This window comes from Marmota marmota, unplaced genomic scaffold (genome assembly GCF_001458135.2).
Source record: "Marmota marmota marmota unplaced genomic scaffold, marMar, whole genome shotgun sequence".
Classification (NCBI taxonomy): Eukaryota; Metazoa; Chordata; class Mammalia; order Rodentia; family Sciuridae; genus Marmota; species Marmota marmota.
In genome coordinates, this window is record NW_026000242.1 from 20,737,089 (window position 1) to 20,750,592 (window position 13,504).

The following is a 13,504-nucleotide window of genomic DNA, read 5'->3' on the forward strand; positions in this document are numbered from 1 at the left end:
ATATATATATATATATATATATTTTTTTTTTTTTAGTTTTCAGCAGATGACACAACATTTTTGTTTGTATGTGGTGCTGAGGATCGAACCCGGGCCGCACGCATGCCAGGCGAGCGCGCTACCCCTTGAGCCACATCCCCGGCCGTAGATGCTTCCTTTTTATTTGATGTCTTAAGTTAATACTTTTCTGGCAGCCATATAAACATGGAAGTGACAGATGTGAAAGAGTGTAGGGAGTCAAGGTCTTAAATTCAGGAGCCTGGATTTGAATCTCAACTATATCCAGCCAGCATATAAAACTGCACAGATAATTTAGCTTTGGCTCTCACTCATTCATAAATTACAGATGTATAATGATCTCTGTGTTAAAAGAAGTAATGTGTATGCCTTTAGCATCCATTATATGTTATCTAAAAAAAGCAAAGAATGTCTAAACCATGGGACTATGCTGCTGAGATGATGGAGCACAAATAATAGGCAACGTGGGCAGTACAGCTGGTAGTAAAGGAGGGTCCATCATCATTTTCTCTGGAATTGGTTCACCTGCTAGAATAATACCTCTTATTTCAAAACAAAAAATTTTTTTTGCATATAAAGGCCTCCAGAGGAACATTCAAGGGAAGATGTCCAATACACAAGGAAAAGAACAAGAAAAGTTAAAGAAAAAAAAAAAAAAGCTGATGGAAGAGGACTAGCAATCTACCAGAATTGTTTCTAAAATGGAATACTACTTTTCTGTCCTATTTTCCAGAGTACTTCTAATTGATCCTGTTAGGCACATGTGGAATTTTAGAACTTATCTTTTTGCAATGCCTTATTAAAAAATCAGAAAAAGTTGGTGCTGTTTTGTGAAGTGTGTACCAATATAGGGAAGGTTGAACACTTAACTTCAGTAAACCTTATTTTTTTCAAATGGATTGACTGAAACTACTGTAATACACGGCTCTGATTATTCCTTTTTGAAAAATTTGAAGCATTACATATATTTGCTCAGATATTCAGTTCAATTTTGCAAGTAGTCTAAAGATCATTCGTACCAGTTTTCTGCTCTATAAATTTTGCAGTAGTCTTTAGCCAAAGCAATAAAGTTTGAGCAATAAAGTTTGCTTAGTCTAATATCATGAACAATTTGTAATCTTCTTCTTAAAATAATACTTAAAGAAAAATTACTTTTGTGTGACCACTACTAGAATTCCATGAAAATACAGTTGTAGGATAGTTTATCAAAAGTCCCCCATGCCCAAACAAAATAACTAATTTAAAATCAGTTTGCATATTGAGTACAATCACATTGCCAGATTCTCCTAAATGTAATGATGCTTTTACTTGTTCTAGTGTTGAAACCTCAAACTTAAATTTAAAATATAGTATTCAAAGTAAGCCAAATTTAGAAAGTCAAGGATTGGATGTTTTCTCTCATATTGGATGCTAGAGAGGAAAAGGGGAAAGAAAGGTGGGGATGGGGATCTCATGAAAACTGAAGGGAGATTGATGGAGTAGAAGAAAGGGAACGGGGCAAGAGAGGAGGGAAGGGAAAAGGGAAATATTGGGGAATAACACTGGCAAAATTATACTCTTATATTGTGTGCATGTACAAATATGTAATAATAAATCCTACCATTATGTGCAATTATAATGCACCAATAAAATATGAAAAAAATAAATTTAAATGATTAAAAAAAGAAATAGAACAGATTTTAAATGTCTTTGTCACAAAGAAATGATAAGTATTTGAGGTGATGGATATGCTAATTACCTTGATTTGATCATCATATAATGTACACATATATTGAAACATCATGATTTATCCTATAAATATGTATAATTGTGTCAATTAAAAATAAAAAAACGTGTGCTGGGTTTGCAGCTCAGTAGTAGAACAATGGTTATCACACATGAGGCACTGGGTTCACTCCTCAGCACCACATATAAATAAAATAAAGGTATTGTGTCTACTTACAACTAAAAACAGTATTTAAAAATAAAAAAAATAAAAGTCTTCTAAAAACATAAAAATCAAGAAAATATAGTGTTCATGTTTTGCTTCCAAAACAGTCTTATTAACACTGATTTCTTTCTTGACCTATTTAAGAGATTTAAATGAGTGTTGTTAAGTAATTAAACATTTAGGTAACTTTCTTTAAAAATTCCTACCTGGGGGCTGGGATGTGGCTTAGAGGTAGAGTGCTTGCCTAGCATGCGTGAGGCACTGGGTTCAATTCTCAGCACCACATAAAAATAAAGGTAAACTAAATATATATATATATATATTTAAAAAAATACCTAACTGTATTTCAATGTATTATGACAATATTATTTATATAAATTTATTTTGAGATTTTAAGACACTTCTCCACAACTTAATATATTATTTTAAAAAAACATTCTATGGTAGCTGATTCCTCTTCAGAAATCCATGCCCCCATCAGAATGGAAATTTTTGCCTAAGCATCCTCATATTAGTCTATCTTTCCTGATCCTTTCCCTCTGTGTAGAACTGACCACTCCTCACCTCATGCTCCCATTTTTATGGTAGAACATATAATACATTATTACACACACCACACACACTCTCTCTCTCTCTCTCTCACACACACACACACACACACACACACACTTCAACAAGTTCCTTGAATACAGGTTTTCTTTTATCCACTTTATGCTCCCTGAATCTAGCAGAGTACATAGGAGGTGCACAATAAATACTTTTTAAAAATACATACTTTTTAAAATCAATAAAAAGGAAAATTACTCTTAGGTTCTGAACCAGGACAATATCAGTAGACTACTGGGAGAGATGCAGAGCAGGCCTGGTACGACTGGTCAAACTTAATTTTTTTTTTTTTCCTGTACCAGGGATTGAACCCACCACGGGTGCTTTACTACTGAGCTATATCCCAACACTATTTATTTTTTACTTTGCGACAAGGTCTTGCTAAGTTGCTTAGAACCTCACTAAGTTGCTGAGGCTGGCTTTGAACCTGAGATCCTCCTGCCTCAGTCTCACAAATTGCTGGGATTACAGAAATGCACTACTGAATCCACTACTTTTAATCCTCCTGTCTCAGCCTCCCAAGTAGCTGGGATTACAGGGGTGCATCACCACACCTGGCTCAAAATTTGTATTTTAATAATGAAAATTTTGGGGGCAAAATTTTGTTATAATAGCAAAATAGTCACCTGGAAAGATGAAATTTTATTTACCTAATGTAATCCACTGTCCAGAAGAATCTGAAAGTAACTGCAAATTTGGAATAACATTTGGGTCTTTGAAAAAAGCCTAAAATACAAGTTGGAGAAGAACATGTTAGATATTTTATTATAAATAATAATAAAATCAACTTCTAAAATTACTTTAGTAAAATCTAAACTAGGAAGGACCCTTTCATATTGGTAAAGAAGTTTTATTACATTCAAATTGGAACAGCGTAAACAGCAATGTGTCTCTAAGTACAGATAAATTTTGGGAATTAATAAATGGAAAATGGTTTATAGTAAAAATTAGGAGAGTATATATTATCTGAAAACTTTATTTTCCTCCTATCTTAGTTTCTGAATTAATCTCCTTAATAACCATTAATACACTGGATCTAAATCTAAAACTAACCACCCACCAATCTAAGTCTATCCAAGGGAGCACATAGCAAAGTGACAGGTTTGACTTGCTATAAACAAATTTTCTATCTGACAAAAGGCAACATAATGGGCTGGAGATTTAGCTCAGTAGTAGAGCACATGCCTAGCATGTATAAGGCCCTGAGTTCAATCCCCAGAACCACATAAATAAATAAATAAATAAATAAAATGTAAAAGGCAACATAGTAGTCAATCAAGAATTTTATTATCAAGTACTAGCAGCTGACTCTGGCTGAAAGGTAGAAGACAAATGAAAAGCATCTCAGGCAATCTACAAAACTTCAGGCTTCAGTTTACACATTTGGAATGATATAAAATCACATGAAGAATTGCTCTGATGAGGAAACTGTCACCTTTGTTGCAGCAGCCCCATAAAGCACTAGATAAAGCTATTACCACTTCTATTTCCTAAGACTGCTTGGTGTGTTTATAAATCAAGTGTATTTATATCAGCCATACACACTATTACTACTTGTTTCTAACCAAGCCACTACTGTGATGCTTCTGCCACCACTTTTGTCAGTGAAATGGATTCTGTGTGCATCTTAAGTTGTTCATTTCAAAATCACAGTCTTGAAATTATCACTCTGGTTGGTAACCTAGGTACCTTGCTTAATGTTCATCTCCCCTACCCTCCTTCCCTGTGTTGGAGATTGAACGCAAGGTTTCACACATGCCAATTACTCATTCTATCGCTTATGTAACTAGCCCTAGGTCTTGTGTTCTAAATGTAAGGGAGAAGATCCTTGCAATTTTGGGGGAGAGGAGGGGAGGGGAGAGTTCCACTTGGACTTCCAAAACGCAAAGGGTCGAAATTACCCCCAAATCACAAGGGTGTTCAAAAGTGCTGGGCAGCCAGAAAATATATCAGTGATGAGTAATTTAATCAAAGAAAAACAATAGACTGAGAGAAAATATTTCCAACAAATATGATAACAAAGAGGGGGAGCTAATTCTCAATATTTTTTTTAAAAAGCTCAAAATTTGTAAGAAAAACTGACAACCTGATTTAAAGCTGTTCAAAGAATAAAAACAGGTGTGTAAAAAATGCAAATAGCCAATAATTATGAAAAGATGCTCAACTTCAAGAGCAGTGAAAGAAATGAAATCAGAAATCACATGATAACATGTTAACCCCACTACATTGCCCCCCCCCCCCAAAAAAAAAGAAANGCCCCCCCCCCCAAAAAAAAAGAGTGGTAAGGTTTTTTGTTTTTGTTTTTTCCTTTGTTTTGTTTTTTCAGTTCTGGGCATTGAACCCTGGGCCTTGTGCATGCTAGGCAAGTTCTCACCCTCTGAGTCATATCCCTAAATCCTGAGACTGGTAACTTTTGGCAAGAGTAGTAGAAAATATGCATTCTTACAAGCTGCTGTAAGTGTAAATCTTTACAACCTTTTGGGAAAGTAATGTTATTATCTTGAATAATAAAAACGTGAGTTAATTATGATCCTGCAAACTCTACTTTTGGGTTTTGAAACCACTAGCAGGCATATTTATGTATAAATCTTCTTTTTTGTAGAATTGTTTGTGGGGTCAAAATCTGGAAACCACTTCAATGTCCATCAATAGAAGCATGGTTGAATAAAATATACCAGACAGAATTCAGCTACTAGAAAACAGCACTAAAACAAATTGTAAGCTTCCTAAGTAGTGGAACTTGCTTTTCTTACTCATTGCTATATCTGTAGTGCTTAGAATGGCCTGACATAAAGTAGTTACTCAATAAATTTTTCCTAAATGGGTATTATGACTTTGAGGGAAAAAATCATAAATATTTAAAATCTCCCCGGATAATAAAAGGTAGTTAAGAGTAATGTGTATGATACTCTAACATCTATATGCACATAAAGAAAAATATGGAAGAATATATACAAACCTTTTAGATGAGGTGGTTATAGATTTGTGGAAGAAGATGGTTAAGGGGATGGAATGTAATTTTAGATTGGGATAGAGAAATATCATTTTTTCCTATGAATTGTTCTTTATTGTTTAAATTGTTACAATAAAAACTGTTACAATAAATATTTTCCTGTTTTTAATATCCCCTTCAAGCAACCATTTTTCCTAAATAGCTTATTGAAGAAGCAATCTGTCTTACTTCTTTATCAACCACTCATTCCTCTTATCTTGCTCCTCATTTCCTTTATTTAACTAAAATATTCTTTACTTCCTAATTCTAAAATTCAATAGACATAATATGCCTGCCCTCATGGAGTTTATAGACAAAAAAGGAAGATAGTAATATGCTGTATTATTACAAAGGAATGCAAGCTATCCATGCTTGCAAAGGAGTGCTATCGATGTACATAATAGGTAGTCCTAATCTAATGGTGTTGGAAAGAAAGGTTGGTGAAAAAATTAATTAGGTTTAGAACTAAAAGGTGAGTAGGAGTTAGCTGGGCAAGAGGTATTCTGGTAAATGTTTAACAACTGACCTCCCTTCCTCTCCCTAAAGCCCTGATTTGTAACATTTACCAGTTTTCATTGTGTATTTCAAGCTGCCAGCAGTTTAACAATCAGCAAACAAAGATTATTGAAAATTTAGCAATCTAGCTCTCCTGAACTGGTTCCAGCATGCTACTAGAAAGACTAGGTGGGGAAAACGTCAAGTTTAAAGGCTCTAAAATAAGAAAGGATGGGACATTCCAATGGAGGAAAACAAAGAGGTTTAGCGTAACCATAATAGGAGCTGCAATGGTCAGATGAGGGTAGGAGTTAAACTGGACCTTGTAGTCAAGTGAAGAATCTTAATCTTGACCTAAAAACTATCTAAATCTTGGTCAGAATTTTGATCTAAAGGCAGTGGGAAGACACAAAAAAATTTGTTATCAGAGGACAGAGTGATTAAATCATATTTTTAAAAGTTCATTCTAGTTTCAGTTTGGACAGTGAATTGAAGGGCTAAAAAGAGACTATTCAGGAGTGAGATTCTGTTGGCAGAAGCATTGATGTTCACAGCAGTCAAGGTGCTAGCTAGTGGGAAATGGATGGATTTGTTATTTAGGGGGAAGGAGTTGGGGGGAGAGAAATCAAAGGTGATTCTTGAGATTATTTTGTGAAATAATTAGAATGAATGTTATGCCATCAGAAAGACAATGATGAGAAGCCAGGCACTGTGTTGCAGACCTGTAATTTCTTACTTGGGAGGCTGAGGCAGAAAGATCACAAGTTTGAGGCCAGCCTGGGGAATTTAGGGAGAACCTATCTAAAAATAATAAAAAGGTTGTGGGTATAGTTCAGGGGTAGAGTGCTGGTGTAGCATGTGTGGGGACCTGGGTTTAATCTCCAGTACCATTAGGGAGAAAGTGGGGGCAGGGGTTGGAGGATAGAGAAGGAGAGGGGGGAGAGGGAAAGGGAAAGGGAAAAGGAGAAAATAAAGAGAATCAGGTGTGAGAGGTGTGAATTATTTATGTCTACATGAAGCTAAGCAAGAGGAAGTTTCTATTCTCATGGAATTTACATTCTATTGGTGGGAAGTAAAGAGTAAACACATTAAAAAAAAAAAAAAAAAAGAGGCCTGCACACCTATAATCCCAGCAACCCAAGAGATTGAGGCAGGAGGACCGCAAGTTCAAGGCCAGCAACTTAGTAAGATCCTACTCAAAATAAAAAAAAATAAAAATAAAAAGGTCTGGGGATATAGCTCAGTGGTAAAGCACCCCTGGGTTCAATCCTCAGTACCTTTTTTTTTAATTAAAAAAAAAGAAGGTATTATATTTGCCTGATTTATTTTTTTAAAAATCCTTAAAATTATTCCTTAAAAATTCTATCCTTATTGCTTTTTGAAGACTTTCAAATTGAAAGTATTTGTGCAACTATTTTAATTTACATAATAATACATTTTGCAGAGGACACATGGCTGAAATTAACTTCAATTAACACTGGTTTTGGAGGAGCATTTAAAAAAATTTTTTTTATAGTTCTGGGATTTGAACTCAGGGCCTCACACATGCTAGGCAAGAAGTCTACTACTGAGCTATATCCCCGGCCCTTAACATTGGTTTTTGAATACCTTATAGGCCTTCTGAAAGAACTATTTTAAAAGAGAGAAATCTAATTCAGATTCAGTCATTATTCCTGGGAGTTATTAACTTCAGATCACATTTTAGATGTCATAAATTGAATTAGACCAACTGCTCTGCAACAAGTTAACCTACAGCTAATGTAAATAAATTTTTATAAAGTCCCCTTAAATAAAGCAGTGTAAGTTGTATTACTGAAATTATAATTATACATCTAAAATGGTTTTTAAAAAATATTGTTCTTATATGTGTAAATTTTTGATTTGTTACAGAATTTCCAGTGAGGCATTAGAAAGGATTTTCTGTGTCACAGCTTTCAGAGAACTGATGAGATCTGGAAAAATATTAGATGATTCATAAATGAGTAAAAATAAAGATATTTAATAAAGGAATAAAGAAATTAATAACAAAGATATCAATGTCAAATGTGCATTTTAAATAAATTTGTTTCATAATGTAATGTAAGATATTGACTATATTACCTACCTGGCTGGTTTCTAATTCAATATCAATCCTCTCTTCCTTAAATAATTCTGATTTTATTGGGGATAGCTATGTATTCAGTTAAATCTATTTCTTTGCCTCCCTGGGATTTGGTAATATACTTAAGTTCTGGTCATGAGATGAAAGCACAAGGGTTGTGCAGCCATTTTGGAAAGCTCTGCAAATTAAAAGCCTTCTTTGCCAGTTGCTGTGCAAAATTCCCCTCATAATATCTAGTACAATAGTGAGGATGCCAATACTACATATTGAGGCTATAGCTCGCTTAACGCCAAATTAGACATTGTACTCAACTACCTAGAATACTGCCACTTGGGTGCACCTCTTGTTAAGCATGCCTAACACTAAACTTAAGTTTCCTTATTTAATCTATATTTCCTATGATTTAATAGCATCAATCAGCTTCTCCAGCCAACCAAGACAGAAACATGGGATTAATTCATCCTGTATGTCCCTCTTTCCCTTATTCTCAAGAACTTATTAGTCCTTCAACATTTCTCCTGAACAGCTCTCCTCACCATTCAAATGTTAGTCTTAATTCAGGACATTACCATATATTGTTTAGAGGACAATGGTTCATTTTGTTTCCCTCTTTGTCTATTCTTTTGTACAGATGTAGGAACTAAAGAAGTTTGCTAGATATATATTTCCTTCCTTGAATTCATTTACTACCTTACAAATGAACTTTTAAAACATAACTTGTTTTTAAGTTGAAAGGGGACATTCAAAATCTGGAATTCTTGTTTAAGCAATAACTTTTGTTCATTTAACAAGTCTGTGCAGTACAAAGAGTATGGCATTTAAAATAAAAATCTCTTTGCTGGGCATTCTCAGACAAATTACTTAACTTTTCTGAATTGGTAGTTTTCTCAGCTATAAAAAGGGGGTCAAAACAGCAATCTTGGGGTTGAAGTTGTAGCTCAATGGTAGAGTGCTTGCCTAGCATATGGGAGGCCCCGGGTTCAAACCTCAGCATCACATTAAAGGAAAAAAAAACCAGGGCTGGGTGGTGGCTCAGTGGCAGAGTGGTTGCCTCACACATGTGAGGCACTGGGTTCAACCCGCAGCTCCACATAAAGTAAAATAAAGATATAGAAAAAATTATTAAAAAACCCACCAATCTTACCACATTGTTGTAAAGATTAGTGATAAATGCGTTAAAAATGCTGGAAGCTAAATCTAGCACACAGGAATCACTACTGCTCTAGAAGAATTCCTTATAATGTATGATGGACAAATGTTAGTAACAATAATAACACTATATGCCAAGCGTTTTTGCTAAACATGTCATATGCTGCCTCATTTAATCTTCAGAACAGTCAATATAATTTCTATATTCAAAATACTTATTAAACACGTATTATACATGAAGCACTGTGATTATTTTGCAGAAAGGTAAATGGAGGTTTTTCAAGGAAGGTTATTAAGTAACTTGCCCAATGTCACATAGCTTATGAGTGGCAGAGTTGGAATTTGAACCCACAGCTAATTAAAAGACCAAATCAAGGGAGAATCCAAGTTTTATAGAGCTTGGGGCTTTAAACAGTTTTATGAGCTCTAAGAATACAAAAACATCTTATTTTTGAAATATTTTAAAAAACATATGACCATAAGCATACTGCTTGAGTCTCTCAGTATTTTGCAAGCGAAGAAGTTGGTCAATGAGAAGTACTCATTTGTTTCAAGCCACACAAGATTGTGCAAGCCTACAGTCCTAGGTACAAGAGAAGCTGAGACAGGAGAAGCAAGAGAGCCCTGGAATTTGAGACTAGCCTGGGGAAAATAGTAAGACCCTGTCTGGGGGGTGGTGGGGGAAGATGTATTAGCTTCAGGGTAAATCCCCTCTGGGTCATCTCTTAGCCACATGTTTTATTTACATCCAAATTAGTTATTTGAATACAAATGAGTGTATATTTGTTTGAACTAAAATCTAGGCATAACACTGTTCTGCCTCATGGGAATAAAAATAAGGATAAACAAACATGAAGAATTTCAAAATTAGAAAAAAATTGTTTGGAATTATGGAAATATGTTGTATTTTATGGATAATCTGTTGAAAATCTCAATCTATTAAACAACCAAAAAAAAAAAAAATTCTATAACCTCCTCAATAAAATCTTCCCCCAAGTCAAAGCCCTTTTGTTGGGGTGATCTTTTTCTCTGTGTCTAGGACATCTTCTATGTCCTCCATCAATATAATTATTTGATTGTATAGAGATTTTTTGTGTTGTTGTTAATTTCTAGTTTCCCAAACTGTATATACCTTCTAATCTGGGGTCAGGTCTCTTTACCTTTTTATCACACAGTAAGTATTAAACAAATATGTATGTATGTGTGTGTGTGTATGTGTATATATATATTTGTACTGAGGATTAACTCCAGGGTAGCTTTACCACTGAGTTACATCCCCAAACTTTTAAATTTTTTGTTATTTTTGAGATAAGGTCTTGCTAAATTGTTGAGCCCAGCCTTAAACCTGTGATCTTCCTGCCTCAGCCTACCAAATCACAGATGGGTACCGCTATCCCAGGCTCAACAAATATTTTTTTCCATATTTTTTATTGGTGCACTGTAGCTGTATATAGTGGTGGAATTTCAACAAATATTCCTTGAATAAATGAGTTAAATAAAATTTTTTATAGCACTCTAAAATTCAGCAGATTAAAATTTTTTACTTTTTTCTAAAAAAAAGTTGAATGACAATAGTGGTTTAATTAAAAACTATAAAAAGTTATAAAAACCTAATCATAACTATTCATAAATGTCATTAATAGTAGCATTGTATTATAACATCATTATAACACTATTTTAGAGAAAGGGAAATAGACAACCAGTTTACCCTGTTAGGGGTTCAACAATATCCCCTCAAAATTTTTGTCCTTCTTGAAACTTCAGAAAGTGACCTTAGTTGAAAATAGGGTTGCTGTAGATGTTATTAGTGAAGATAAGATTATATTAGAGTAGGTGGGTTCTTAACTCAGTATGAATGGTGTCCTTAGAAGAGAGGAGACACAGACACAAGAGGGGAGAGAGACATGTGACTTTGATAGAAGTGGAGTTTAAAGTGCCATGTTGTAAACCAGAGAATGCCAAGGATTACTGGTAACTATCAGAAAGTAGAAAGAGGCAAGGAAGTACTCCTGTATAGGTTTCAGAAGAACCATAATTCTACCTTGATCTCCGACTTCTAGCCTCCAGAACTCTGAGACCATCTGACCTAGTGTTTCCTCTTGTTCACTGCACTTATCACTGTAGGAAATGATCTAATTTTGTTTATTGGCAGTCTTTCCAAGGGTTCATAAGATCCTCAAAAGCTGGGCTCTTGCCTTGGTCCTCCTTGTATCCCTAGCACTTGAGGAAATTCCTAGTACACTCCAGGTCCTCAGAAAGTGTAAGAGCAAGTAAATGAATTATGCCAACTATAAAAGACTTTAGTTTATAGCTGTTCAAAGGACATGAACAGCAAAGAATAAGGGTAATTTCACAAACCCTACCAATATTTTCCAATTGATTGAGGAGTGGAAAAAAAGATGGAAAATAATGGGACTAATTTTAATAAGCACATCAAAACTTATTGTTGTTCTTTTTGTTTGATACTGAGGATTGACCCCAGGAGTGCTTTACTATTAAACCCCATTCCCAGCCCTTATTGTGGCTTGTGTCTGTAATCCCAGCTAATTGAGAGGCTGAGGTGGGAGGCCAGCCTAGGCTTCATAGCCAACCCCACCTATTATGTTAAAGGGCTGGGGATATGGCTCTGTGGTACAGCATTTGCCTGGCATGTCATGCCCTGGGTTGGATCTGCAGCATCACAAAAAATGAAAAATAAGGTAAAAACAGATGTATAATCAAAGTAGTCACCCCTAGGTAAAGTCTTATTCGAGTCACCGTGTCATTGCTCAAAACTTTTTTGGTAAATTCCTTATTTGGAACTGGTGTTAGGGCCTGAAACCCAGTTCTCAGGGTGGCTACGATTTTGAGAAACGAGCAAAAATAATTAGGAGCTAAGCCTAGTAAATAAAGTCAATGATAAAGCTGAGTAGTAACATTAGGAAACGAGGTGTACCTACTAAAAAAACAAAATTCCCCAAATTGGAAAGGTTCTTTAAGGCAGGATCATGAAGGTAGAAAAAGAATAAGTTAAATTAAGAATAAATTTATGGTAGTGGGAAATGTAAAAATTCCTCTAAAAAATGTCATTGACACCTTTTATTACTCCCCATCTCCAAGAAAATGACGTCACTAAGGAATGGCGGTGTTCGTAAGAATCCATGCTGACGTGTGGGAAAGTTAAAAATCAGCAGTGACCCAAGAACTCTCCGAACCCCATACCAACCATAACGAAATCATCCTTCCGATAGGCTTGAAAGGTCTGGTCAAACCCGAACGCCTGGGCCTTGATTCTGCCCAGCATGGACCTGGAGCAGAGAGGATAAAAGAGTCAGCTTGGGACTGGCAAACTCTCAAGGCGCAAAATACACGGGTCCTACCCACAGTATCCACCCTGCCCTAGTGTTACAGCTGCTTCAGAGTTTCTTTCACTCAGTATGAGGCCGACTCGGCTTAGACGCCCTCGACGCCCGGCCAGCGTCTGTCCCGCGCTTCCTCCACAGCAGCGAAGGCCGAGGAGCTCTTGTCTCCCCGTTCCTCGGTCCCTCACCACTGGCGGAGCCGGCTGGTGGTGTCTGAGGCGCTCAGAGATGGGAAGGTCTTCTGAGGCAGAAACCTGAAGTAGTAGCCGCCCAAGTCCCCGGGTTCCCCAGCCGCCATCGTGCTAATGACTGCATGAAAGGAGCCGTTTCCATAGAGACGCGGCGGCCGTCGGGGCGGGGCCACGGCGCAGGGGCGGGGCTACGCGTCTACCGAGAGCGCAGGCAGGTCCGCCGGGCGGGGCCAAAAGAGGAGGAAAAGCAGTTTGGTTTTCCAAGGTGTTTGCTCCAGGATTACGACCCGCACCCTTCTTGAACCCCAGGCTTATCGGTTATGGGAACTGGGGGTCGAGGATAGAGCAACACTCTCGATAGATGCTTGTTGACATTACTTCATTTTTTTTTTTTTATACTGGGGATCAAACTCAAGAGGGTCGCTAGACCCTGAGCCACATCTCCAGCCCTATTGTGTATTTTATTTAGAAACAGGGTCTCACTGAGTTGCTTAGCGCCTCGCTTTTGCTGAGGCTGGCTTTGAACTTGCGATCCTTCTGTCTTAGCTTCCCAAGCCGCTGGGATTACAGGCATGTGCTACCCGGCCTGGATGACATTACCTCTTAATAATTACTCAGCACAGGTTAATGTCCTACTCTCAAACACTACAAACTCAGATTTACAATTATCTAAGTTTGATG

General features: G+C 36.4%; 1 protein-coding gene across 1 annotated transcript in view; it reads right to left on the minus strand.

Moving 5' to 3' along the window:
• Positions 1–12,977, minus strand: part of Cfap300 (cilia and flagella associated protein 300) — a 31,056-nt gene extending 18,079 nt beyond the window's left edge. The window contains exons 1-3 of the mRNA XM_015490061.2: positions 12,821–12,977; positions 12,497–12,578; positions 3,205–3,280 (exon numbers count right to left, since the gene is read on the minus strand). Coding sequence (XP_015345547.1) covers positions 3,205–3,280; positions 12,497–12,578; positions 12,821–12,930 — 268 coding nt within the window. The 5' untranslated portion in view covers positions 12,931–12,977. The remainder of the gene's footprint in view (positions 1–3,204; positions 3,281–12,496; positions 12,579–12,820) is intronic.
• Positions 12,978–13,504: the final 527 nt, after the last annotated feature.